Source organism: Cyclopterus lumpus, chromosome 21 (genome assembly GCF_009769545.1).
Source record: "Cyclopterus lumpus isolate fCycLum1 chromosome 21, fCycLum1.pri, whole genome shotgun sequence".
In the NCBI taxonomy this organism is placed as follows: domain Eukaryota; kingdom Metazoa; phylum Chordata; class Actinopteri; order Perciformes; family Cyclopteridae; genus Cyclopterus; species Cyclopterus lumpus.
The window spans coordinates 20,004,456-20,030,146 of NC_046986.1; the positions used below are offsets into that span (position 1 = coordinate 20,004,456).

The 25,691-nt window shown below is 44.2% G+C and overlaps 1 protein-coding gene across 6 annotated transcripts in view; it reads right to left on the reverse strand.

Annotated features, from left to right (window-relative positions):
* Positions 1 to 4,206: 4,206 nt before the first annotated feature.
* Positions 4,207 to 25,691, reverse strand: part of adarb1b (adenosine deaminase RNA specific B1b) — a 98,489-nt gene continuing 77,004 nt past the window's right edge. For 4 of the 6 annotated variants that reach the window (XM_034561758.1, XM_034561759.1, XM_034561756.1 and 1 more), the window contains 9 exons: positions 21,351 to 21,425; positions 17,226 to 18,151; positions 15,313 to 15,427; positions 13,940 to 14,108; positions 13,670 to 13,815; positions 12,916 to 13,084; positions 9,171 to 9,352; positions 6,919 to 7,097; positions 4,207 to 6,618 (listed from right to left, as the gene is read on the reverse strand). In XM_034561758.1, coding sequence (XP_034417649.1) covers positions 6,442 to 6,618; positions 6,919 to 7,097; positions 9,171 to 9,352; positions 12,916 to 13,084; positions 13,670 to 13,815; positions 13,940 to 14,108; positions 15,313 to 15,427; positions 17,226 to 18,151; positions 21,351 to 21,378 — 2,091 coding nt within the window. In that variant the 5' untranslated portion in view covers positions 21,379 to 21,425 and the 3' untranslated portion in view covers positions 4,207 to 6,441. The remainder of the gene's footprint in view (positions 6,619 to 6,918; positions 7,098 to 9,170; positions 9,353 to 12,915; positions 13,085 to 13,669; positions 13,816 to 13,939; positions 14,109 to 15,312; positions 15,428 to 17,225; positions 18,152 to 21,350; positions 21,426 to 25,691) is intronic. The other 2 variants (XM_034561761.1, XM_034561757.1) reach the window with 1 other exon arrangement.

Here is a 25,691-nt window from a genome sequence, read left to right on the forward strand (position 1 = left end):
GTGTTATATGGAACTTATGTAATATATGAAACCTATGTGTTATATGGAACCTGTGTGATATATGGAACCTATGTGTGTGTTATATGGAACCTATGTGTTATATGGAACTTATGTAATACATGAAACCTATGTGTTATATGGAACCTGTGTGATATATGGAACCTATGTGTGTGTTATATGGAACCTATGTGTTATATGGAACTTATGTAATATATGAAACCTATGTGTTATATGGAACCTGTGTGATATATGGAACCTATGTGTGTGTTATATGGAACCTATGTGTTATATGGAACCTATGTGTTATATGGAACCATGTAATGTATGGAAGCTATGTGTTATATGGAACCTATGTAATATATGGAACCTATGTGTTATATGGAACCTATGTGTTATATGGAACCATGTAATGTATGGAAGCTATGTGTTATATGGAACCTATGTAATATATGGAACCTATGTGTTATATGGAACCTATGTGTTATATGTGTTAGAATGACAGGTGGGATCTTGTGGGTATTATTATAATATATTTCCATCCATCCATCCATTTTCAATACCGCTTATCCTCATTAGGGTCGCGGGGGCGCTGGAGCCTATCCCAGCTGACATAGGGCGAAGGCAGTGGACACCCTGGACAGGCCGCCAGTCCCATGTAGGGACATACAACCATTCACTCTCACATTCACACCTATGGGCAATTTAGAGATCAATTAACCTGCAGCATGTCTTTGGACTGTGGGAGGAAGCCGGAGAGCCCGGAGAGAACCCACGCTGCCACGGGGAGAACATGCAAACTCCACACAGAAGGACCGCTCCAACCGGGAAATGAACCCGCGGCCCTCTTGCTGTGAGGCGACAGTGCTAGCCACTACACCACCGTGCAGCCCTATAATATATTTAATTCAGTTAATTAAAAATGATGGCTTGTCGTGTAAAGCTTGTTGTGGTCCAAAGACTACAACGGCTCTTTAAAATGCAAGTCCATCTACCATAGTTTGATTCAAAATACAATATTATAATCATTATAAAATATTAGATGTAATTATAATAATTAGATGTAATTATTATCCAATGTCATGGAAATACTAACGCTCTTCTCTCTTTGACAGGAAGGAGGATGTGAGGAACTCCTGCTGGACGGATTCAAGGACTACAGGATTATTTAGCATCTACAGCGGGTATGTAGATATGTAGATATATGTTTTAATTGTACTCATATTATATTATATATGATCTAACAATCGTCTTTTTCAGATCCAGTCACAGGCCCAGCCGTCCAAGGAGAGGGGTTCTCTCTTTGAATTTCATCCCAAGTGTTTTTGCTCGTTTTCTTAGAGAGCTCGGGCTGGGTCAGGAGAGATTGCTGCTTTGGAAATACCAAATTGAAACCAAAAAAAAAATCTATAAATAAAAAGTTTGAAAAAATAAAATGTTTTTTTTTAAATGGATTGACCAATCACATATAAGCATGTTGCTCCCAAACACCACTTTCATATCTGTTCTGCAGGTGGCGCTGTCAGATTTATTTCCACAGAAGAGAGCAAATATATATCTCATAAGTTAGACCAGAGAAGAGTGTGAGTCCAACAGACTGGAATGCAGTGACATTATAGCGTCATGAGAGAATATGTATTTAAACAATAGAATGAGAGAAGTAACTCTAAAGAGAATATAAGGAACACTTTTGCATGACTGAGAATGCTATTCCATGCTATTGACTTATCATAAGCACATTATAAAGAATTACAACAGGGAGTATAATGCATAACAAAAATACCATTATGCATTACAATTATGGGGAATCATGATGAGCAAAGAAATGCCAGTAGCCAATTATGAAGTACGATAATCAATGACCTCATACATCTCGTTTAAAATGCTTACTAATGTCCGCCACATATATCAACTCTGTTGAGCAGGCCATTGAAATAGAAAATGTGGAGCCTTGAAGGAGTGAAGCTCCCGTTCACCCCGGACCAGAGATAAGGATTTGTCATTTCTCTCTCAGGGACACACGAGCTGCGCCGCGCGCACACTCGCAAACCGCGTGCGTTTACGCGTGTGTTATCGTGTGCCTGATTGTGTGTGTGTGTGCATTTACGCGTACGTGCGTGTGATTATGTCTGATCGTGTGTGTGTGCGCGCGTGCGCACTCTCCCAATCCACAGTCTGAAGTTTCTGTGTTCCAATGTTCAGCTGCGCTCGAATCGCGGTGATGAATGACATAAAAACCTGCGCGAGCCATCCAGTAAAAAAAAAACTGTACTTTAAATATTTATTTACTCATGGAAATATGATCATCGAGTGCAACAGACCAATATTATAGAGTCAATATTAGTCCGGGAATAGGAGTTTAAATATACACACTTCGATCGCTGCTGGCTATTATAAACGTGCAAAATGCATCCGGATGGAGGCGATACGATATTAATGTATATTGTATACTTAATGTATAATGTATATATATATATATATATATATATATATGTATGTGTATACATAAACAGCAGCGCGGCTGTTGAATTCTTGCAGACCGGAGTTCTCCTTCTCTTCATCACGTCGACGGGGTTGTTTACAGCAGAGCTCGCCGTGATGATCTTTTATTGATCGGTTGGCATCAGCTGGGAGGCGGAGGAAACCCGCATGCGCATGCGCACTCGCTCTGCACGTTTATGAAAACAGATTCTCCGTTGACTGGACGCGCTTCATTCATGATGTCCACCTTTTTCCAGATGCGTTCAGCATGCATTATAGTGCAATCTGTGTTCATATTAAAAAAAGTGCATATTTCCTCTCATGGCACTCTTATGGAGGTAAGAATCACATGTAGTGTTTTTCTTCTTCTGTTATTTAGGCACACAGGCAATTTGACCTGGCTTAGAAAAACATGTCGGCCCTGCAGCACTAGATCAGCTTCTCTGTGCTGAGTCGACATAAATCAATAGATATGCTCAGACTTTTGGATTGAGGACCTTTGAGGTTTAAAGCGGTGGCTTCCGTGCATCTAACCCGTCCTGAGGATTGCATTAAACCCTGTATCTTTAGGTCAAGTAGGCCGAAAGCATCGAGGTAATGAAGCCTTCTTCATTCGTGTACACACAAAACAGTTAACTGTACAACAGTACAACTGACATTCAACGCGTCTGGCATGAAGCATTCAGCGTGGAAATGTGTTTATTTTGTTCTCCATCCTTTTTGTGAGGGTCGTTAAACAAAAACACACAGACGGCCTCACTCGGAACGAGACAAGAAAGAAGCCCAACCACGTGCAAAAGTAAACTAGGAACTCTTTTATTATTCTTTTGTTCATTTTATAGATCTATGTTTAGCCTTTTTTTTTTGTTTGTTGTTGTCTACTCGAGTCCTTTAAAAGTTTGTCTTCATGCTAGGTGCAGCTTCGGTGTTGGTAGTACATGCAGGGTCGTGGATTTCTGTTGGTGGAGGTTTTTCACACGTCGGACAGCTGGAGGGAGGGCGAACGTGGGAGCGGTGGCTCTGACCCCCCCACACCCCCTCAGAGTGGACGAGCGCCGACCACTCTGGAAAACATTGTAATTAAATAAAAGAGTTCCACTACAGGCACAGCTGCAGGTGGAATGGGGGGGGGGGGGGGGCACTGACCATCATCGAGGATTCACAAAAGGGTTAAGCGGAAGCAGTTCAGTTCTTGCTGTGATAGTCGCCATCCGATCCATAAACGGGGACGGTTTTTTATCATGACATCATCAGTTGACATCTTTAGTGCAGTCAAACAAACAAAACAAATAAAACAACTTTAGAAGCAGGCAGTCGTTAAGGGGTTTGTACAAAAATAAAAATAAAACTCTTTACAGAGAGAGAATAGAACAAAGACGGGGGGGGAGAGACTCCTGTTAGTGACGGGGTGACATTAAAGGAGACATCAGGAGTACTTCTTGTGACTTTGGTCTAGGTCTATGTATTCAGGGGGAGGGGCTCTGGATCTCACCGTTTTCTGTGAGTTTCTATCTTCAAATCAGCTCTGGTGGGTTCCCCTTTCCTGCTTTTCTAATACGACTCATAAAACAATCAAATATAAGTAAAAAAAGAAAAGAAAAAAGTACATATATGACATCACACGTGCCAGCTTGTGGATGCCACTTTTAGCTGAGGCACCTTACAGTGCATATTTATTTATTTTTTTTTTTTTTTTTCTTTCATCTTTTTTTTTTCTTTTTTTTTTTTTCCAAACATTGGTGGCTACAATGGGGATGAAGCCTGTTAAAACCCTGGCAGTGTTAATGCCATGCGTTATGGTGCCCAGTGAGTCACGGAGAACCACTACTACGTACAGGAACATCAACAACTTCAGGGGAAGAGTCCCAACAGTGTTCTAGGGTGGGATGCACCGACTGTACAGGGAACAGGGCTTTTGTCCTTCCTTATATACAGAGAAGCGGTGACGAGCGTCGGTCACAAGATACACTGACAGCTACAGACGCACTGGGGAAGAACCCCCCATATTGAATGGAATAAACACTTTTTGTAGCAATCAAAAGTACATTATTCATGGTGTATACAAAAACCCAAACAGTAAAGGGTTGGTTTAAAAAAAAAAAAAAAAAAAAAAAAGCAAGAATAGTGGGGCGGAAACACAAATGGACATCATCTTTGGTGGAGATTCCACAGAGTATGCTTAAAGACGTCTGAGCACACGCACACACACACACACACACACACACACACACACACACACACACGCATGCACACACACACACACACACACACACACACACACACACACACACACGGGAATAGGAATTGACTGCAGTTACTTTGTAAATACGTCATGATTTACAAATTGGGGGGAAAAAACAACACTCTGGACATCTATGCACTCAGGGTATAAAGGTGAGATCACAGAGGTGTTGCTGTAGATGTAGAAGACAGGAAGTGACATCACACACACACACACACACACACACACACATTTCGGTTGTGACCGGCGGGCAGAGGTTTCAGCAGAGACATTGGGAATACGACGTGCGAGTCTGCTCCGGCCCCTCTCGGCGTTTGGAGAACAGAATTACACCACGTTGGTATCTCTGCGGGACAGACCGGCGTGACGTGGCATCTAGTGAGAGTAACGTCACACACACACGTGGTGTGACCACAGGGTGACACAGTTACAAGATCTTAGAGGTCTGCCTATCATTAGTTTCACTGCAGTAAAGTCCCAAATCCTTAAATGCCCAATCTTAAGACAAACAAACAAACGGTCCCCTCCCACCTTTTAAACAAACAAACCAACAAACAATCCCAATAAATTTAGAAAATAGAGAGACAAAGATTCAAAGCTGCCTGTGGAGGAAGATGCTGGCAATCATTCAGAAATCATTCACTGATGGGCGCACGGGGCTCGCCACCACGCACGTGTTTTTTTTTTTCTTCTTCTTCTTCTTCTTTTTTTCTGCTCGTAGGCCTCCAAGTTCAGTTCCCATGCAAAGCCATGGCTTGGATCAAGGACAAATTAAATAAAATACAACGTGCAGCACCTCCCAAAGCTTGTCCAGAGACCCAGGCGAGGGGGAGGAGTCGGAGGCGGGAGGTGGGGCACTACGATGCTCTCAACACGACCCCCCACTCCCTCTCCCCCCTTTCCCACCTTCACGGTTCAAGTATGAAATGAAAGTGACATAAAAAATAACGTACCGATCATGTGTGCGCGGATTAATGAACGAGACATAAAAAAAAAAAAAAAAAGGAAGAAAAGTGGGCTTAACTGCTGTGACAACATGGCCTGTATTATTCTAACCGGTCAGTAAATCAAACAGGGCCACAACATTTTGGAAAATGTTTCATCTTTAATACAGGATCTAAAGAACACGTAGTCTCATCTAAGGGACGGACCAAATGAAACACATTAAATTGTTGGAGAACTATCGGGTGTTCTCTTTCGTTTCAGCACTAGATTTACATCCTGAAAATGTACGCGTCTTTAAAATAAACGTTTTTCCCCCCAAAGTCCATAATTTTTCCTGCGTTTCTAGGCTACATTTCACCTTAAACTGGCTACACTCGATCCATAAAATAGATAAAAACTGCATAATTTTCAACTTCCACATCTACGGCATGGATTCCATTTTTTAAACAAAAAAAACAAGCAGATGAAAAAACAATAAAACAATAAAACAACGGAAAAAAGGACACAAATCAAAACAATGTAAAAAGAGGCCAAGGTGCTCTGAGGAATGATCGTGACGAGCTATGGATGGTTCATAAACTATGCACGTTTGTTTCCACAGTGCCGACACATGGGACGGAGGTAAGTGTCTCTGTGGGCTGGTTCTGAATAGGGGGCTCTCTTGCTTTCAGGCCTGGGTCATGGAGGGAAGGAGAGTATGTGTTGAGGGGGGTGGGGTATGGGTGGGGGTGTGTGAGAAGAAGGTGTTTAGGAATCCCATAATCCCCTTGACTCCCTCAGGAGCAGAGGGTGAACTGGTCTTGCTCGCTGGGCTTTTTGACCCAGGCCCCCAGGCCGGCCTTGTGGAAGGCCTTGATGAGCGCCAGCTTGGCCGAGTGGTACTCCGTGGCCACCTGCTTGGCATCATGGTAGGAGCTGGGCTTCAGCACCTTGATCCACAAGATGGAGGACAGCTGAAGAGGGACAGAGGAGGGAGAAGTTTAGCTTTGGATGATTTTATTTTTCTAACTACATAAAAAAGCTCATGACATTAACTGCAGCTCTGTCTAATCTCTCTTTCCCCATCTGTGTTTCATAATTATTATTATTTTTTTTTTAAAATCTTCTCGCTTTAGGAGGTTGGCGTCTCCAGACATTAACTTGCACTCACAACGTCCATTGTTGACTATTTGACCAATCGGATCTCTGGCTGTTTGACCTCTGTAGTCTCTCAGTGATCTCCCACAGTGGCACTTGCACAAATGACCGCCTACCTTGGAGTGTAGGCGCAACCAGCGGCTGTAGAGGGCGTGCTTGCAGAGACGTGAAGCGCGGCCCATGTCGTCCTTGCCTGTGGTTGCGTTGATCACCTCCAGGGACTGATCCCCCACCGTCCAGTTCACGCTGAAGTTGGGTGCCTTGCCCGGCTGCCTGGCCTCGGCATTGCTTATACCTGGAATGAAAGACGACGGGGATAAATGACTGACGGATTGAAGGCTATGACTGGTCGCAGCACTGTCCACAGTTCAAGAACCTCTTTACCCAAACATTGTTTCAAGGCAGGAAATGTCTTCGAGCTTTCAAGCAGAAAAAAGGTCTGAGATGAGATCATTATTTTCTTCCTCCATCCTCCACAGTGTCCGTGGGAGACGAGACAGGAACGTCGCCTCCTGCTACCCGCCTGCACGGATGTGTTAAACAATGGATGTGGCATCACCAAACCTGGCAAGCCATTCCCTCAAATGAAAGCTGCCCCCACAGCTCCAACAGCAACTTATTTTCTTTGCTTTGCTTTTTTAGTTCTTTTTGTGCTACCGAGTGAAAAAAAAGCACCATCCACCCAGGGGGACGACGAGGTCAGAGCCTGAATTCTCCCAGCACAGCACTGAGCATCGGCCTCTTCTGTATCCGAAGCATAAATGGGAGATATATGGATGCCATAAATCCCGGTGTTCTGCTCTTTGTGTGCGTGTGTGTGGGTGTGTATTAAGCTCCTTGGTTCCATTTGACAGCACTTGTGGCAGAAGATGATTTAAAGGGGATGAAATCCTCAGCGCTCTTACGCCACAGCCCTTCACCACTAAAAACTCAAGCGGAAAAGGTTAATACCCCCCCCTTTATCTCCTTTACCCGACACTTGGAGAGGGGGAGACACACAGAGCTCCAGGCCATGTGATGAGATGTCCCTCAGCCTCATCATCCCCTAGGACAGAGGTCGGCAAACCTGCGGCTCCGGAGCCGCATGCGTCTCTTTAGCCCCTCTGTTGCGGCTTCCTGAGGCTTTGACCAAAAATTATATATATATATTAATTAGTAATTTTTCTTTTTGCCCAATGGACAATGTTTCAAAGGGAACACCTCTTATCTTTGAGTTTGAGGTATTACTGTGTCACTGAAAATATATATATTTTGTAATATTTGTTTAACTAAAATGTGTCACATCCTATTACGTCGCTGTCAAGTGTCTTTCCCTGCAGCTGGACGTATTCATTTGCTTTCAGTGCCAACGATGCTGGCTGACCTGTATGCTTGATATGTGGCTATGAATTAGAAAAAACAACAAAACATGTAATGTTGAAAGACTTTTCCAGAACGAGCACAGCTGAAAAATATCAAGCTGCAGACGAAGAGCGATTTCTCAACCGCTTCAGCAAACTGAAGTAAATATACCTTCACACATCTGGAACAATGTCCGTTTCTTCACCTTTTCTATTATATCATGTATGTAGCCATCAAATGTGTATGTGGACAAGTCAATTTTCAAAAAACTCACAGAGCTAACGTTAGCTAGCTAGCCAGAGACGGTTGTCGTTGGCTAGCTGGAAATGAAAAACCTTCCTTTGTCTACCTCAGCTTGACATCAATACTAAGAATGATTTTTAGGATATTTCCGCCACCTTTAACACTTGTCTTTTGTGAAAGTCTCTAGCAAGTGTATAGTTCTGTATATAGTACCATTATATAGGAAATACAGAAGACAAAATGACAGAGGGCTGAATAAGAATTAAGAACTAAGAGGTTTAGCAATCTCAACGTTTTTAACAGGAAAATGTTACATGCTATGAAAAAAAAAAGTCCTCAACCAAAAGGCAAAGACTGAATTCTAAATCTTAAAAATGGAAACAAACTGCATGAGTCCTGGTCTATATATATATATATATACGGCCTTCAAAAAAGGTCAGGCCAATGCTGAACAATGCACACACAATTTTAAAGCCATTTAAATTCCACAGGAACTAGGTAAATGTCAAACAGAGGGGGGAACGCAATAACTGTCTCCCTGCTGTGGACACACCGGCGAGGTGGATAAATGTGTTTACTGCTCACGATTAAGTCGCACACTCTGATATTTAGACAGCTGCAGTTTGATTGGCAAAGATAAACAAAAGGAGATACGACAATGTGAACACGATCGCGCCATCACCTCAGCCCCGAGGTCTTGTCATGGAAAAACTCCATGCATGCATTTTTCCACAGAAATGTTATTATTACCCCCCCCCCCCCCCCCCCAAAAGCGGGCACTCACCACTGAGTAGAGGCCTGTTGAGAGCGAACTGCTGGGGCAGGTCCTCGATATCTGCGATGCGCTGGTACATGGCCCTGGAGAGGTGGTCGCCATGGTAAAGGCTGCCGAGGATGATGCTGGAGAAGTAGATTGGCTCCGTGAAGTAGCTCATCAAAGAGCCCTGTATGCCCACCACGTTCCACCTGCAGAGCGCACACACACACACACACACACACACACACACACACACACACACACACACACACACACACACACACACACACACACACACACACACACACACACACACACACACACACACACACACACACACACACACACACACACACACACACACACACACACACTACTGTGAACTTCAAAAATGCACTTCTATCTGGAGGTCGGACTTTTGAAACAGTTGATTAGAAGACAGTCAAACAGTCACAGCAGATCAAACCAAAATATTCCGGTTCACCCCCACTTGATTCACGTTCATAACTATCAGAAAACATTGATAATCTTTGAACGAGTTGCATGACGCAGCAGAGAAACCTTCAACTCCTCATTGTCCTACGGTTCCCATGAAACACCGAATGAAGCGCGATGCTTTCCTGTAAGAACATCAAGCTTTTGCAGCTGCCAATAGTGCCGAGTGTGCATTAAATTCAGATCGACAGCAGCTACAAGCTCAACATGGAGACTTCTCTCCACCACGACCGGCTACGTGTGAACGTGTTTATTTGTGCTTTAGAAAGTAATTTTGCACATGAATAAAATGATATTAACTTGAATGTCAGACCACTATTATTTGGCATTATGGGGGAACTTAGGCTCAGACCTGGGGGAGAAGACACACTTTATGAATACTTGTTGTTGTTGCCACCGCAATCCACAATCAGTGGAATACTTTGATTTCATGGGAACTGAAATATGCTTCACAAACGACTTTTGACATGTAGAAATAATTAGAATCAGCTTAAAAAGTGCCCAGAGACTGTATGATGATCATGACAAAGAAAAGAAAGTCTCTTGGCTATTGAGAAGTTCAGAGACTGAAAGAAATACTGTATGATAATGTGGAACGTGCATACGTGGACACACACATACACACACACAGACAGCTGCACAAGCAAAAATATATTAGTACATAACCACCCAATGCAATCTGCCACACACAATCACACAAAATCCTACAGTTGTGTACACTCTGGGGTATCCAATTTCCTTTCCTACAAACTTCTGTGTATTTCTATGCTGTGTCATTAGCCATCTCTCTCCCCAGTCATTTTCCCATTGACATGCTCTGTGAAGCATCGCACGCCCCACCTCACGGAGGGAGGGAGAGGGAGGGTGAGAGAGAGAGGCAAAAAAAGAAGTTACATGGAAGACTTAAAAGGCCCCAAGCCCATTCATTCATTACTAAAACATAAATCTTTAAAAACACGTCCCACAAACAATATATATTTTTTAATTTTTTTAAAGTGCTACAATTACATCTGATTATTTAAAAGATTATAACTCATAATAAATATGTTATATTATATATACATGGGACGTCATAGTGTTAACAAATAAGCAACAAGAGGCTTTGGCTACACAAGCAATACTAGAAGTTAGTAGGATGAACGCATTGTTGCCATTGGTCTTTTTGTTGGATTTGACAATATATGGAAACATATTGATTATCCATTATCCTTTACAGAACCCTCTAAAATCCACAAACACAAGATGAGCTCTTCTTATTCTCCATTTCACTTCAGGCAGACTGTTAGAGTGTGTGTGACATTACCAACATGGACCCAGAACAACGAAGAATATAAGAGCACAAGACCCCGGGCTACCTCAGAGATACCATATGCAATATTCCCCGTGTGTATATGTGAAGAGAGTGCCTGATGCTAGGTGTGATATTGCAATCTCAGAATTCATAGCTGCGAGCAGTAAAGCACACATTCAGCACAGTCAAACAGCTTCGTAATATTGCGCGGTAACACACACACAAACACATTTTTTCCAGCAGAACAGGGTTACACAAATACACCTGAAAAAAACCAACACAGGGTATGTCAAAAGAACCACAAACACGTGCACGCACGCACGCACGCACACACACACACACACACACACACACACACACACACACACACACACACACACACACACACACACACACACACACACACACACACACACACACACACACACACACACACACACACACACACACACACACACACACACACACACACACACACACACACACACACACACTTTGAGTTATGTTTTCGGAGGCATCCATTTTCATTCCCATCAAACACCCCTGTACTTCTTTATTGTTATCTTATTCAATACCATATTCTGTGTGCACACAAACACATCAACATGGCTTGAACAAGTCAGAAGGCTCACATAATCAGCTGTTAAATAACGAGAGAAAGAAGGGGGGGGGGGGGGGGGGGGGGGCACAAGATCTTGTGCTAATGAGCCCATATGAACAGCACTAAGGCAGAGAACTGCATGTCCTCGAAGGGGGACAAAAACCCAGAGGAGGGAGAAAACATTGTGTAAGGGGGGGGGGGGGGGGGGGGCACGGTCAAAGTGTGCCAGTCGGTTGCTGTATAAAATAGCAGCCCCGCGGCAAACAATCACTCAGGCGCGGGGGACAGGAGCAAGTGGGCGGCAGATTCCTCACCTGGTTAATAGCGGTGTCATGAGAGGGCAGAGTCAGGAGGGGGGAGACGCCTCGCAAACAGCAGTCCTCTCCTTACACTGGGAAGGATATACTCGCAATACTAAACTGCAAACTGTTATATATATATATATATATATATATATATATATATTGTGTTTTTCTTATCTAAGTAAAGCTTGGTCAGAACCCCTGCATGACTAAATGTGAGGTCTCCAACCTATTCTATTTTGCCCTCTACTGACTTGGATCGCTCCACTCCGGACAGCTACACTAAATCAGAACCACGAGGACCACCAGCACTGATACGCCTAAAAGGGGCCAACAAGACTGGTCGCGCAGTGCAAACAGCATCCGCTACCCGGTCGACATCTCCCCCCACTCTGTGCGTTCAGGCAAGGTATTACCAGGAGGAGGAGGAGAGGGGGGGGTGGGGATGGGGGGGGGGGGGGGGGGGGGGGGGGGGGGGGGGGGGGGGGGGGGGGGGGGGGGAAAGAAAAAAGGGCTCCGGAGAAGTTTTATCGTTCATCACGAGCGTGGCACAGAGTTGCCTTGAACATGGACAGAGACTAAAGACGCCATGATCTGCCTGCAAAAATGCCCCGGGGACAGGATCCATCAATTCAGCGGTCCCTGACACTCCCCGGAGAAAATGATAGACTTAAAATGACAAAGATGAAATGTGATGCAGTTCATCACAGCGTGAATAAATAAAACAAATAACCAAAAATAAGAGTAAGAGTATCTTGAAACTATATGATGAAGCGAAATGTAGATTCCGATTTTGAGAAATCTGCTACTTTAAGTTTTTGCCAAGATTTTTTAAATAATACACTTTAGAGGGTGTCTTGGTGTCTTTACTTTTGGACAGAGCCCAGCTAGCAGTTTCCCCCTGTTTCCAGTGTTTATGATAAGCTAAGCTAACCTGCTGCTGCTGATGATTCCAAAGTATTCCTTGAAATAACAGACAGAGAAACCAAAAAAAGCTAATATGAATTACAATATTAATCACAAACAGTGTCTTGCACCCCACTTTGTCAGGTGAATAACTGTCCTACGTTTGAGCCAAATCACCTTGCGATCTTGTCACTGCAGGACATGGTGAGTAACCTCTCCCCCTGCAGCACCCCGTCCCAGGTCTGGATGGTGTTGCTGGACCTCACAGGGATGGTGCCCTCCCCCGACTCAATTTTGGTCCTCAGCTGGCCCCGTGCTTTCCGGTTGGGATGTCTGTCTCCTTGGTCTGAGCGAGGCAGCACGGGAAGAGAGAAAGAAAAAAGAAAAGAAAGAGATGCATTAAAGCGCACAACTGTAGAAGCAATCACGGACTCGCAGGACATTTTTGGATCCCTATCAATGGGCAAACGTCTCCAAGGAGGTCAACACGGGGTAACAGTCCCCAAGAGAAGACGGATGAAAAGGAAAATGGCTTCCACAAAGCAGAGGGCCTATTATTTATTATTATTACGTTATCAATGTTTCCTACTGTTCCGCCAGCAGGCGCCATCTATTCAGTGACTAATTGAATGAGGCTGTTTTCTATTAGGTCTGCCATGTGCAACGGAAAACACTTTGACAAGAGCAAGAGGGAGGTTAATCAGACAGACAGTGCGAGTGTGCCGGGCGGGAGGAAGACTGATAGAGACAGACAGCGAATGACAAAAAGCTCTAATTACTAGAGCCTTGTTTAAATGCGTCTGTAATGCGTATTTGGATTCGGGGCGGGGATTCTAATTAAATGAAACCAAGCATAAGAGAGGAAAACCTACAAACTGAATTAAATAAAAACACTCTGAAGGAAGGAGAAGACACTCTGATCACTCTGTACCTTCAACGCCGGCCTCATGCGGGGAGAAGATCCGGGCGTCTCCGCAGGGCGAGGTGCTGATGTAGAGGTGGAACTGAACGTTGTCCTTTAACCTGTAGCCTCCCTTGTCACACGGCACGAATATTGACTTCTGCTGGTCCTCCTTGCTGCGGTTGTGACATTGGGAGACTTAATACGGCAAACACGGCGAAACAAACACTCTTCGTCTGACTTCAAATGGAGCGGTCTAAAGGCATGCAGCTGGGAGCAGATTTCACAGCGTCCACTGACCTGAGGAAGAACTCCAGCTGGGTGTAGAGGTACCTGATGAGCGAGCGCCGGGCGATGATCTCAGCATGGCAGTCGTTGAGAGCCAGGCCGCGGTCGCTCATGTACTCACCGTTGATGCATTTGGTTCCCGTGGAGACACAAATGACCTGTGCCTCCTTCACATCTATCCCTGTTGAGAAGGGCGGGGTGAAAAAAGACACAGCAGTCAATACATTTGGAGTGTACATGCGTACAGCATGTACAATGTGTCGCCCGTCCAAATTGGGTTTTAATCCCCACGATCAGATCGTTTGCAAACTTGTCTGTCGCATTAATAATTTGCAATAAAGCCTCTGAAGCCTGCCGGGAACCTACTGTGCTCACCTTAACTCTGTTTAACAGGATGAGGAAGTGAGCAGGGTTTTGGAACAAGAGTTCGGCAGCCAATCGTGGTCCAGTATGCCACTTACACAAATGTGAAATGAAAACTTGAAGCCCCCAGAAAAGGGCTTCAGACTTTTTTTTTATTGTAATATCACATAGGCTGTAGGCGTATTCAAAGGCATAGTCGGTGATTCTAATTCAGTACACTTTCTTCTCACGGCCCCGTCTGAGTAATTATTTATTTATTATTATTATTTTGGAAGTAATTACGTTTTTCTTTTACGATAATTTGAGTTTCTGACTGACACGCAGGCGGCGGTAGCGGCGACACGGTACTGTACAAGGATGTTTTTAATAATTAATAACAGCAGAACAAGCTTATAGATCGTGTGGGGACAGAGACACGACGCCGACCGTGCCGTCGCGTTTCACGGCAACGAACACGAAGCAGATTCATATATTTGCTTCGGACGGACGATTTCATGAAGCCATTTTAATTTAGTTTGGACGGCTGAACAGCCCGGTTCTGAGCACACTGAGGGCTGGACTTACCAGACTCCACCAATGACGGAACATATTCGGCGACCTCTGCGGCCGATATCGAGTACCGATCCGATAGCAGCGTTGCATTAATACACTGAATGTCTCAGTGTGGACTGGGATCACTCTTTTATGTGGAAGGCAACAAAAATGGCTCGACTTAAAAATGTACTGATGTTGGAAAACAAAATATTTAAAAAATGTACAATGTTCTGAACTGTTATTATTAAAATAATTAATCGTATACCAGCAACTTGGTAAAAATTAAAAAGGGATTACAATTCATGCAAAATACTTTTTAATGCAGCAACACATTGGTAAAAAATTAAAACAGGACTCAAAATGATATTAAATTATATATATATATATATATATAGTATATTTATATAGTATTTTTCCCTTTGGGGTGATACCCGAGAATAGACAGTCAGTATTTTGTCAGCACGAAAGCGTCTTCCCCCGCAACGTACCTGTTGTCATGACGACTCCTGCCAGGACTTTCCGTCGTGCATGGGGGGAGGTGAAGTTTTCTGTCAGCTCACTGAACTTATCCACCACCAGGCGAGACACTGCATCAGCCAGAACCTGGAAACACACACACACACACACACACACACACACACACACACACACACACACACACACACACACACACACACACACACACACACACACACACACACACACACACACACACACACACACACACACACACACACACACACACACACACACACACACACACACACACACACACACACACACACACGAGCTTGTGTCAGAGATGTCAGTTTACAAAGCCCGTCTGATGTTATCTTCCCCTAGAGCACCATGTACCTGTCACAGTGTTTCGCACTCGGCTCCAAAACAAGCGTTGGAGCGTTGAAACGGCAACAAGTGAAACTGGGTTGACCCGCTGAGGGATACCTCGCTCTCTTTCAAGCAGCGGCTGTTTGAGTTTGGCACGACAGTTATTATTTACCATCTCCAAAAACACACACACAACAAACGAGCAAGTAACCCCCGAGCAGCAGATGTGAACAAAGTGTTTGTCGGCATTGCGCGAGGTTTAAAAAACACTACGGTCTGAACCTCGAGTGAACTTCACCCTTCTTTTGTTCTTTTGGACAGCCGCCCTCCTCTTTATCGGTTGCTAATGTGACGGAACATGACGACAACCAAGAGGAGAGATGACGGCTGGATGACCACGAATTTAAGACATTAGTCCAACATTACTTCTCTGCTACTTTGGAGTCACTCGCTTGTAGCCGGATCATTTGACTTTCCGAGGCCAAGGTCGCCTATGGCGTCGGCATGACTGTTAATCTCTAGGGCTAGGTGACGATCCCGCAGACAAAAAGAAAACCCACGTATGACCAAATCATGTTTCCTTTTGGGAGTGTGTAAGAGAACACTTATTTTTCTCCTTCTGTGCCTAAATGCTTTTTTTGTGGGGAATTTTATGGTTTGAGCGTCAAACAAAACAACTCAAACTTTTTTTCTTTTCTTTTTTTTTTAAACAGCAGTGGATCCAAAACCATTTGTCCCCATTAGTTCCTTGCCAGATGGAAACAGGCTGCGGAAATTAAATACAGAGCCACAGATAATTAATAGAGCAATTAGTGGGGGATCAATCGTTAAAATGGGGTTCTCGTTGAATAAATCAGTTGACAAGTGGAGAGAGTGAGTAAAGAGAAAAGAAAGCGGGGGGGCGGGGAGAGACTGTAGACAGTGTGTTGTGCTGATTAGCTTTGTCGACTGTGTTATCTCTCTCCACACACTCAGTCACCTCTACAGTCGCACCAAAAGCAACCAGCCACCCTCGAACCCTGCACACCGCAGGTGGGCGAGGTTTTAAGGTTAAACAGAGACGCTTTCTTGTTCAGTTCCAGCCGCATCTTTTTTTTTTTGTGTCAAATCACTCAGGAGCAAATTACCAGATTAGACTTTCATGACTTGATCTAATCAGCCAATTCATTTTTGGAGTGCACTCATTGGGAAGAGGGGCGGAATTCCTCTGAAATCTTTTGTGCTTTTACCAAGGTGAAAAATAAACGTAAGATATGAACACTGGCATCTTGATTACCCGCACAGCAATTATAGTTATACATCGATATATATCATTTTTTCTTTTTTGTTACTTTATAATCACCCTGCATTTCTAAAAACCCATCAGTGTTTGTGATTTCAACCTCTGTCAACTTTTAAAAGACTCAAACCAGGTAGCACTTTTTGTCAATGCTCTGCTCCTGAAGAAAGCATGAGCCTGATGGTGTGGTTCCAATTGCTGAATGACTTGGGTAAACACATGGCATGCTATTGAGTTTCTGTTCTGACTCGCTACACGTATGGCAATCTTTACAGAGAGAAAGAAACGTCTTACCTGGGGTAGGTGAAGCTGCAATCCCTCTCTTGGTATGGGTTGCCGGGATGGTGTCTGGTCTAGCTGCATGTTGAAGAGAGCCGAGAGCGCCGCCTGTGCCGCCCGGGCTTTAGCCAGCTTCTTGTTGCGCCCTGAGCCTTCAAACGTCTGTGCGTCCACCGTTACTGACATCACAAAATTCTTTGCATGGCTCTCGCCGCTCTCTGAGACAAAGTCATACTTGAGACCTGGCCTGAGCTCATTGAGGATCATGACTGGGTTTTTGCCGCTGGAGGGCGAGCTGAATGTCGACGGAGGGGGCAATGGGGCCTGGACAAGGTTGCTGCCAGGCGGTGTGGGCAGCGGGTACTCCCCGAGTGAGTTTAAGGAGTTGCTACCATTGGAGCCTAGAAAGAAGGATTCTTCAGGTGCGGCCGGGGTTTCGAAGCCATTGAAGAGCATGTCTGGGAAGTCGGCTTGGTCGGATGTAAAGTCTGTGTTCACCGTCAGCGTTCGACCCATGGCCAGGTGCGCCTCAGAGGCGTTGGGGAACTGGACGAAGGAACGCAGTGCTTTCTCCGCCGCACTTAGTTTTGCCTTCTTCTTAGTCGGGCCCATGCCCTCGAACATCTGCCCATTGACCTCCACAGTCATGCTAAAAACCGGTGCATGGACTGGTCCCGTCTGAGACAGCAGTTTGTACTGTAGACCCGGTTTGATTTCGTTCAACTGCATCAGGGCGTTCTTTGGCAGGACCGGACCCGGCGTTTTCTTGCGCTTCTTGGCCCGGAACTTGGAGTGCGTGTGCCCATTGCTTCCCTCTTCTAAGGGGCGCTTTCGACTGCCCAGGCCACTTCCATTGGGGAGCTGTTCAGCCACTCCCATCCCGTCTTTGCAGGACCCGTTGTCCAGGTTTCGGTTTTCCTTAACATCGGTGCTGCTCGAACCTGCGGTGCCCAGAAAGAGTAACTTACAACGCCTTCGTTGCAGGATCTTGTAAATGCAAAATTTATAGATTCCTTTATCACTCTTTGGAACTGAACCAATGATTTGTGTTCCTTAATCAAAGCAAGATAAGCTGTCTTTTATTTGGAATGAACATAGTAACCTGCAGACTATTGATATCACTACAAATAGTAGAACGCCGTCAGTACATCTATTGCTGTTAAACATATGCCCATTCTTTAGAGATAGACAACATTCAAAACAGCATAGGAAGATTGATTTTTTTGGACTATATTTTGGTTGTATAGTATTTCATTTTTAAATGAGCCTCCTAAAGTTATAGTTAGGATGGCCAGGGTAAAACTTATTTAACTACCGTACTTAACTATCGCACAATGTTACGGGTCTCAAACATCATCAACACTCAACAAACACACACACACGGACAACTGAGCTGCTTCTCATCCACTCTATCAATTTGTAATCGCTCGAGGGGCCTACAGAGAAATTAGGTACATTTTAAGTGTTCAGTTTGAAACTGCGGGTCCTGCAATATATAACCTACTGGGAAACACATATCACTGTATCCAGTTAGCAAAGTGGATGGAATATTGGCAAAAATTTTCATTTATAACATCCTTCAGCAAAGGCTTGATAGGTTACTCCTTGCGGTACTCAGGAGAAAGAGAGGCCGCAGTGTGCATGAGTGGGATTGTAGGTTGGGTTGAGGGGGTGCAGGGGAGGAGTGCAGGGGGGAGGAGCTGAGGACCAGGCAAACAGGAGGATACATCAAAGAGGCGGAAGGAGAAGACTCCACCTACTGCAGGATCCTAAAGTCTTGACTGGTGACACTGGTGGGAGGTTAAAATGCTGTGTACCCGTTTTTTTTTTTAAATAAGATTTTGAGAAGAATGACTGTTGTATTCAAAATGAGGAAACTCTGAATTCAAAATCTGTTTCTAATGAGGTGCCATTCATAAAGACCCTGCGCCTCTGAGATCCCTCCCATGGAGCTTGTCAGAGAACACAGTGTTTTAGGTTGCAAAGTGTGCTGGCATGCCGTTACCATCTGCATACTGCAATTGACATCTCTAAAAAAGGCAAAAAACAAACAAACACTTATTCCTAGAATCAAGAACACAAACTGCATTTCCTTCAATTCACGAGCAATATCTGCACGGAAAACATGCAACGTGTTTCGGTGTGTGCGAGCAGTCTACGATGGCGATGGTGTTTGTTGGACAGGGATGGAAGCTCAGCCAACGGACCTTTAACCACCACAGATGCGGCGGACAATTGTACAAGTTAAACAAGGACTTATAAATAGTACAAAAATAAAATAAAAAAACACAGCATGTCGTGCTATTGCTTATTACGTTTCCAACGGATTGAATGCTCGGAGCGTTCACCTACTTCCATTGCATTAAATGCATGATATGCTTAAATACTGTCATATATTATATTTATGGAGTGTAGAGAGCAATAAGCCAATCAAAAAATTTAATCACACACTGAAAACTCTCGCATGCTGCACAAACAAATAAATTGAAATAACAGCACACAGAAAAAACAAAACTGGAGCTCCCTCTCCGTTTCAAAATTGCATCACATTTAAACTTTTTCTACAGGGTTAAAATTCAAAAAAGCTAATTTTAATGGTATGATACATTTTCTGCAGGACAATGGATATCCAGTAGTAGTACTACCAGAAGACAAAAGCCAGAGAGCAGCAGCCATGACACCATGCGATGAGTAATGGCGCACACGCGCACACACACACACACACACACACACACACACACACACACACACACACACACACACACACACACACACACACACACACACACACACACACACACACACACACACACACACACACACACACACACACACACACACACACACACACACACACACACACACACACACACACACACACACACACACACACACACACACACACGGCTGTTGTGGTTATTATCATGCCAGCGTCTGTGTAATCAGCACCCGTTAGTTATGCAAAGAGTAAACCTCCCACATGGGTGGATTGTCATAGTCTTCTATCGCAGATTCATCTTAAGTGCCACTTGTTTGTTGGGCTTTTGGTTTTTGGTATTATTTGTGTGATGAAAGAATCTCGAGACCTGCAAAGTTTGTCACATGAACGTCAAAAGATTCTTTCATGTTTGTTTGTTTTTTTCCATTGGTGTTCCCTCTGTGTTTTAAGGAAACAAGCTTGTGTGACCGAAGACTGTGTTTTATCTTAATAAATATATATATATATATATATTTTTTTTTTTTATGGACTGGCAGCATAAATGAGAGAAGGAGGCCTCAAAAACTTTGCAAGACAACAAAGACCGCTCATTTGACTTAACCAGGACACCAGAGCAAAGAGACCGAGTGTGCCGCCGCAATAGGAACTGTTCATTTGTATTGCAGGTGAAGGCACTGCGGCCGGCGCTTCGTTTGACTCAGTTTCAGAATCGCTAAAGGTGTGTGTGTGTGTGTGTGTGTGTGTGTGTGTGTGTGTGTGTGTGTGTGTGTGTGTGTGAGGGGGGGGGGGGGGGGGGGAAGAGAGGACACACACTCAATCACGCCTCTCAGTGTCGTCTGAGGCTCGGCTACTCAGCTCAAACCGAAATGTCTAATTAACTTTCAATAAGCTGTGTGGAGTGGAGGGAACTTCCTCAAAGAGAGAAGTGGCCGACGAGGCAATCTGTAATATGACCCGAAGCCTCTCAGATGGAATGATTACTTCCTCCTTAAATAACATTTCCGTATAATCAGCTGTGTGTGTTCAGGGTGTATGCACTGCTCTGTGTCTTGATTTGGGTCAGGACAGACGATGGCAATATGATTAGCAACACAACAGTTTATATATATAGATCTTCTTTTTTTTTTTTTTTTTTCAGACACACTTTTGGGAAACATTTATATGTACGGCGTTAGATCTGCCATCAGTTTGATATGCATGGTATGTTACTTTATTCTATAACATGTGGGATAGGTGCTTACACTTGCTGATACAGGCGAGCAAGACGCATTCGCAGTGATTACACATCAAAGAAGGCAAACTGGAAGACGTGCGGGGCAGACAGACAGGAGGGAAACAAAAACACAGACGGATATCTAAAAGTAGACGGGAAGACGGGGACGGGCCCGATGAAAAACAACACAAAAATAAAATCGACTCACTCATATTCTCCTCCTCATCCACATCCATGGCCGCGGGTTTGTTCTGACCTGAGAGCAGCCTCGCCCCCGCTGCACCTGGAGATCAGAGGACATGAAGCAGGGGGACCGCATGAGCAGGTGGACACAAACACATGCGGAGACCTCGAGTGGCGACAGCGCCGATACATTTCTTGACGCTCCAGCGCACGCGCACGCACACACAGAGAGAGGAATGCACATATGCCGACACATAAATATTCAGAGAGCGAGCGATATCAAGGTGAGAGAGGAGGCCAGGGCTGACAGGCCTTAATAGCAGGAGCAGTCTATTGTGACTTTAATATCCTTCCGATTAGACCTCATTTCCCACTGCATGCTGAGAGATATACAGCAAGTGACATGGCCAAGTTACTCTATTACCGCACGCGCCTCCCCACACACGACTTATCCCAAGGTGGTGAGTGTGATTAAAGCTCCATTAAGCAATATTTTTCACACTAACAATCAAACGATTTCCAGCAATTCTGAGATGTTCGCCCAACAATATGAGTTTGTTTTGTTTCCATGAATGTGGTTTGAATCCAAAGCAGCAAATGAGTGGCTCATTAAGGAAGCTAAATATGGAGCAACCATTTTTTTTTTTTTGTCATCCTTCTTGAAGCTTTTGAAAAACAATAAAAAAGGGGACAGGAACGTCAACTTGGCTGTTAAAAAAAGTGCCATGTCTGCACAATGCCCGAGTCTTATAATGGAAGGGAAAACCTGCTTTACTTTCACATTTACATTTAGTGAATGTCCATATATCGTACGATACGTCGACAACGTGAAAATGACTGAGGTCAAAATTAAATATGACATTCATTCAACCTATAACAAATTGATGATTCGTATTAACCATGACGTTTGATTTTGATGATCATTTCAGCACGTCGGTCATCAATTTAATGATCTCCAAAATGATCTCTTTAGAGGAGGGGCTCACGCGGACAACTTGCACCGCCGGCTCAAATTAAACGGCTAATTACAGAATTAATACTTGTAAGAAAGTTTCAACAGCATGACTCCCCCCCCCCCCCCCCCCCCCCCACCCCCCCCCCCCACCCCCCCCCCCCACAATAAAAAAAAAAAAAGAGCAGAGCAGATGAATGCAGACTGAAGAAACGGACCAACAGTGGAAGTTAGAAGAGAGAGAGAAAGTTAAAGCAGCGGAGGAGCGGAACGACGCAAAGAGACGGAGAGAAGAACCAGGAGAAAGATGGCATTATGATACCGAACAGATTGTGCTGATTCTACGCTCTCCCCGTCTTCCATCAGTGGGCCCATTCCTCAGCCAGACACTTTCTTAAGCTAAACTAAATGGGATAATTAATCTGGGCTAATGGTGGGTGACAGCAAATATGCTAGCACAATTATCAACCTATTAAAGATTCATATTCCAACCCATAATTGAAAAATGAAAATGTGGGGTGAAGGGAGGATGGGTGGGAGCGGGTCCAACAGAGTGGAAGATGAGTCATTTTTTTTCAGGTAGCAGCGCAGCGCGCCCCCCCCCCCCCCCCGGCACACTCATCCAGCAACCCAGAGCCCCGACCACTGCATGCAGGACCAGCTGCACTACTCACAGGTCGCAGGTCCTCCGAATCATTTTATGGTTACATTATTTAACATGTTGGTCATGAATAGTTTGAATCTGTTGAATTGGTCTTTCACTGTCAAATAAATAAATACTTTGCCTTTGGCTGATGTGCATCTAAGCGTAAAAAAATAAAGATCATAGAAGACTGTGCTTTTCGCTCCACATACGCCTTCTCCCTCCGTCTGACATCCTCCAACACACACACTGCTGTGCAGTTTAATCAGTGCGCGGCGCAAATGTGCCTGTCAGTTTCAGATGGAAGACCGCCTCGGTCTCACATCGGTAGATATTCCTGAAATCAGGTGCAATCAGCGGGGGAGAGTCCCACAAAGGATTCAGAAAATGAGCGTACGAGTGTGTCTCGAGAAACCCATCTGGTTCTAAAGGGTAGTGCGCTTCAGAAGAAAACCCCTCACTTTCTGTGTATTTAAATTATTTTATAATTCCTCAAAAAATTATCTGTGTACTCCTAAAACATGTGATGGCTAGACCAGATCAGTGCGATACATGAACTGTGTTCAGCGGGTCTTAGTGGATGTGTATCAATCCGAGTGGACCTCCACGGTCACCCAAATCAAGTCGAATGCTGAACAAAAGTGACAAATTACAGTAATCTGAATCCCGGCTTTTAGAAAATATGTCAAGTTGACTGATCGTAAAAGAAAAATAAATTATGCATTGCCTAAAGGAGTACCAAGTAGGCGTAAAAGGCACTAATATTTTCTTTAATATGGCCCATTGCTTGATTCCTCCCTAGCTATTATCTTAAGAGTTGTATTGCCAAAAATATTGACAGCTAGAATAGTTGCTTTGTTAAATTGACCAGTAACTTAGGAATGTCTGCAACGTCTGGAGTACATTTCCTTAGTATTAGTTGAAGCAAACCTGTGCACTCTGAATATGAGGGACTGACAGCAACATAATGCTGACCACTGATGAGAATATGTGGCAATCAATCCAGAAATATGATCTGCTGGCAGCATTTGGCAATAAAAGTAATAATGTATATTAGAGAAAACTGCCCATGAAAAGCGGGAAACTTTAAAGATCGGGGGTTTGGGGTCGGCTGTAGCTCATGGTGAGAGTAGTTGTCCCGTAACCACAAGGTCTCTGGTTCAATCCCCGCTCTCCCCATTAGTTGCATGTTGAAGTGTCCTTGAGCAACACTGAACCCCCAGTTGCTCCCCTGGCGCTTCACTTCAGCCCACTGCTTCTTAATAACTAAGGATGGGTCAAATGCAGAGAAGAATTTCCCCACGGGGATCAATAAAGTGTACATTTCTTTAACGTTTTCTGAAGACACTTTGGTATTTCTCTTGAAAGATCAGCCAATTTTGGACAAAGAAGTCTGCAAAAGTAAATTGTACATTTGCATGCATGGAGATGTATGAAACAGGGATCTTGGGAAATTTGGTACAACGCGAGCAACTTTTTGAGCACACACACACACACAACCAAAGCAGTAGATATAAAAGTGAGTCGAAAGAAGCTGACGAACCCCCCCTCCCACGTGCACAAATGATACTGCGTCATCGAGTTGTGAGACGGCTTGGTTCCAGGTAATTCTGAGTGGACACCAAAGGAGGCAGGGAAAAGAGAAAGATGAGAAAGAAGATGAAAAACCTCAAATTCAATCTGGCACAGTGAGAGGGACTGAGGGGAAATAAGGTGCTTTTGATTTGTCTCTCATCCCTCGCTTGCGCTGTGACGGAGCGATAGAGTATCGCCACCGTGGAGGGAGCACCAGCACCGGCCAACTGACGGGGAGGAGGTGGTTAGGGGGGTGGCACGAGGGGGAGGAAGGTAAAGGTGAGGGAAGAATAGAGGACGAGAGAAATGGAAAATGCAATCTTATTCCAAGTAAAAGAGAATCATTATCTCCTCTAAAACAGAAGGTGATGGAAACATCTGCCCTTGGCAGGCGGTGGGATCCAAACCGTCTTAAAATGGCCGACGGAGGCTAGGGTGGGAATTTAGGTTCTTCATCAATATCAATTCAGACCAATGTATGAGCTTAAAAAGAAAAGAAACCACATCACTGAGAGTTAGAGGCATAAATAATTAAATAATCTCACTCGCATGAAGGGGTAACCTTTATTAATTCACCCAGAAAAATGGAGAACTAATGCATCACATTAGTAGCCCCCTCTGCAACCAAATATGTACGAGTTCTAAGCAAAAACATGAAAGGTAACTTGTCATGCAAAAAGGGCACAAAGCAAAAAGAAAATATCTAAAATGATATTTAGTTGAAAGGTCCATTGGTGGAAAGACTCAAAAGGCTGAAGCACTGTAGCAATGCATTAGCAGCATTAAGGAAAACATTTCTCTTGAACTAGGACAGAACCACTAACTGCACTACTTCTGAGGAAATCTAAGACAGAGGGGGTCTGCGATATGCGTTTGAAGGAAACATCCAGGATGGAAAACCAAAAAAAGATAAGCACAGAAGCTAAAGCTACAGGTCAGTGTGGAAGTGAACGAGACAGAAGACAATGAAACTAAGGAACAGCACTGTTCCTGTGAAGCCAACGAAGGCCTTTATTCACTGTTACAATCATTAGCACTCAAAAGCAAAAGCAGCATGTGTATACATTCAGTATACCTTCAGTAGCTAGCGTAGCATTGAAGTGATGTGCCAACGCAATTTGCCAATGTTAGCTCCACAGGTGGTAACGTAGAAATGTACCGTTTTAGACCTCTCCGGGTAAAAAGCCTCACTGTTA